At 49.8% G+C, this 2,500-nt stretch overlaps 1 protein-coding gene across 1 annotated transcript in view; it reads left to right on the top strand.

The window, feature by feature from the left end:
• Positions 1-2,500, top strand: part of LOC118770618 (fatty acyl-CoA reductase 1-like) — a 59,710-nt gene that overhangs the window by 45,956 nt on the left and 11,254 nt on the right. Inside the window, exons 4-5 of the mRNA XM_036518383.1 lie at positions 384-563; positions 1,076-1,253. Of these exons, the coding sequence (XP_036374276.1) occupies positions 384-563; positions 1,076-1,253 (358 nt within the window). The remainder of the gene's footprint in view (positions 1-383; positions 564-1,075; positions 1,254-2,500) is intronic.

The raw sequence follows: 2,500 nt of genomic DNA, 5'->3' as shown, positions 1-2,500 counted from the left end.
TGTCTCCCCCACTGCCTGGGCCTGCGGCAGGCCACGCCCTGTACTGTAGGATGTTTTGGTATCCCACATCCCTTTTTATTATATACAGCCCCCCCCCCCCCCTCCCCCCCCCCACCACCACTTCCCTCTGTGAATGATGTCTGGCTCCCCCCCCCCCCCCACATACACACGGTACTTACAAATGTGTAAATGTCTTGACAGCCCCTTTCACATTCAGGCTAATTATGAAATCAAAAATCAAAGGAAGCTTTATTTGCATTACAAATATGTGCACGTTTTGTTTTTTCTGAAATAATGAGATGCACAGTAGCATTATGCATGCGGAGCGCAGTGTGCACGAGTGGAATGGGATGTGACTGACGAGGCCTGCTGCTGTCTCCCAGACACGCCCTGCAGCTGAATGTGATCGCCACGCAGCAGCTCCTCAGCCTGGCCCAGAGGATGGAGAAGCTGGAGGCCTTCATCCACGTCTCCACCGCCTACGCCAACTGCAACCGCCGGCACATCGACGAGGTCATCTACCCCCCGCCTGTGGAGCCCAAGAAGCTCATCGACTCGCTTGAGTGAGTGGTGATGAACAGCGCCCCCTGGTGCTCACCCCTCTCCCCACAGCTGTCAGAGACTCATATTCGCCTGCCCTGTGAATATGCCCCCAGACCTGTTGTTATGCACAACCCGATGACCACGCGCTAGAAATAACCGCACTGAATATGCAGTGGTTAACGTTTACATATACATAAAACATTACATGGAGCGTCAGTTAGCGTAGTGGTAAGGAGCAGTGCTTGTGACTGGAAGGTTGCCGGTTCAATTCCCCGCTGGGGAACTGTTGCTGGTACCCTTGGGCAAGGTACTGAACCCACAATTGCCTCAGTAAATATCCAGCTGTTTAAATGGGTAGCATGTAAATATTGTGACATATTGGTCACTGTGGATAAGAGTGTCTGCTAAATGGCAACAATGTAATGTAATGTACATAAGCATGTGTTTATCACGCAGTTCTGCCCTCTGACCTGTGTGCCTCGTAGCTCTGACCGCACTCCGGGGATGGGGTTTGTTCTGTGGCGTGTTCCAGGTGGATGGACGACAGCATTGTGCGTGACATCACGCCGCGCCTCATCGGGGACCGGCCAAACACCTACACCTACACCAAAGCGCTGGCCGAGTACGTGGTGCAGCAGGAGGGCGGCAAGCTCAACATCGGCATCATCCGGCCGTCCATCGTGGGAGCCAGCTGGCAGGAGCCCTTCCCCGTGAGCCCCGCCCTCTGTGCCACACCTTGCCTGTCTCCGCCTCTTTCCCGCCTTCTGTGCCACACCCTGCGCAACGCCCTGCCTGTCCCCGCCTCTGTCCTGCCCCCCCCCCCAGTCACAGGCCAACCCCCTACTTTACGGCCAGCACTGGGCTGCTGTGCTGTAGTCCTGACCCATACAGAACAATAATATGCTGAGTATATATTTAGGGAAATTTTTTTAGCCTAATCAATATATTTAACATATGTAAATTATTGCCGCTTTAATATATTTCAAATGTACTTAAAGTACTTTTAACTGTTTGTCTGGGAAGTACATTCTCAGGCTGTACAACATGTTTGTCAGTACATCACAATATATTTCATTTCGGTATGGGATGTCTGTGATACAGAGGCTTGGTTCAGGTCTGCTGGGCTTATAGGGACAGATCTGGTCTGTGTTTCTGTGCTCTGAGGTTGGTTTAGATGGGACAGCAGAACATTGCTAGTGTGTAACTTCCAGTCTATCAGTGTAATGTTGGTTTGGTGCCATTGTGGGTAGGGTGTCCACCCTCATACCAAAGACATTTGGACCAGCTCCTGTGTGGGTTGGCTGGCTTTCAGATTTTACTAAAATCTACAGTAACTGGTTAGGAGAGTGTGTGTCTGTCCGTGTGTCTGTGTGTGTGTGTTTGCACAAAAGAGCAGCGTGATTAGCAGAGCGGCAGATGGAATGTGTTTGTCGATCCTGTCGCGGTTTTACAGTTGTTATTTATAAGGCTGTTGATACGAACTGCAGAACAGTGAATGAGTACACTTAAGTGTGCTGTTGATTTTACATCAACGCTTTTAAAGTCAGGTCCCAATTCACTGCCTCATAAAATGCGCTGGTACATCCAGAGGACAGAGGGTTGGAGTGGAAATGACCCGCTATGTGGATGACATTTAATACCTTGCCCATTGTGGCACCTTCATCAGAGACTGGCCACTGTAACTGCGGTGGAATCTGGGGCCTGGAATGGCCATTCTACACACTGTGAGACCCTGAGCTGCAGACAACACAGTGATGGTACACATCACTACATTACACTTTTCTAGTGATCAATGGAAATAAATGATTAAAATATTTCCGTACAGGTCAATAATTTCCTGATAAGTGCTCAGTAAGTGGAAACACTTTATTAGAATGACAGATTCTGCATGTAGAAACTGAGAAATTGAGGCATTGTGTTCTGCCTGGACCGATGGCTTTGGCGTCACCCCCTCCTG

The sequence above is a fragment of the Megalops cyprinoides genome, chromosome 23 (assembly GCF_013368585.1).
Source record: "Megalops cyprinoides isolate fMegCyp1 chromosome 23, fMegCyp1.pri, whole genome shotgun sequence".
NCBI classification, from domain to species: domain Eukaryota; kingdom Metazoa; phylum Chordata; class Actinopteri; order Elopiformes; family Megalopidae; genus Megalops; species Megalops cyprinoides.
The sequence above is the reverse complement of the archived record's forward strand: the minus strand, read 5'-3'. Positions and strand labels throughout refer to the sequence as shown.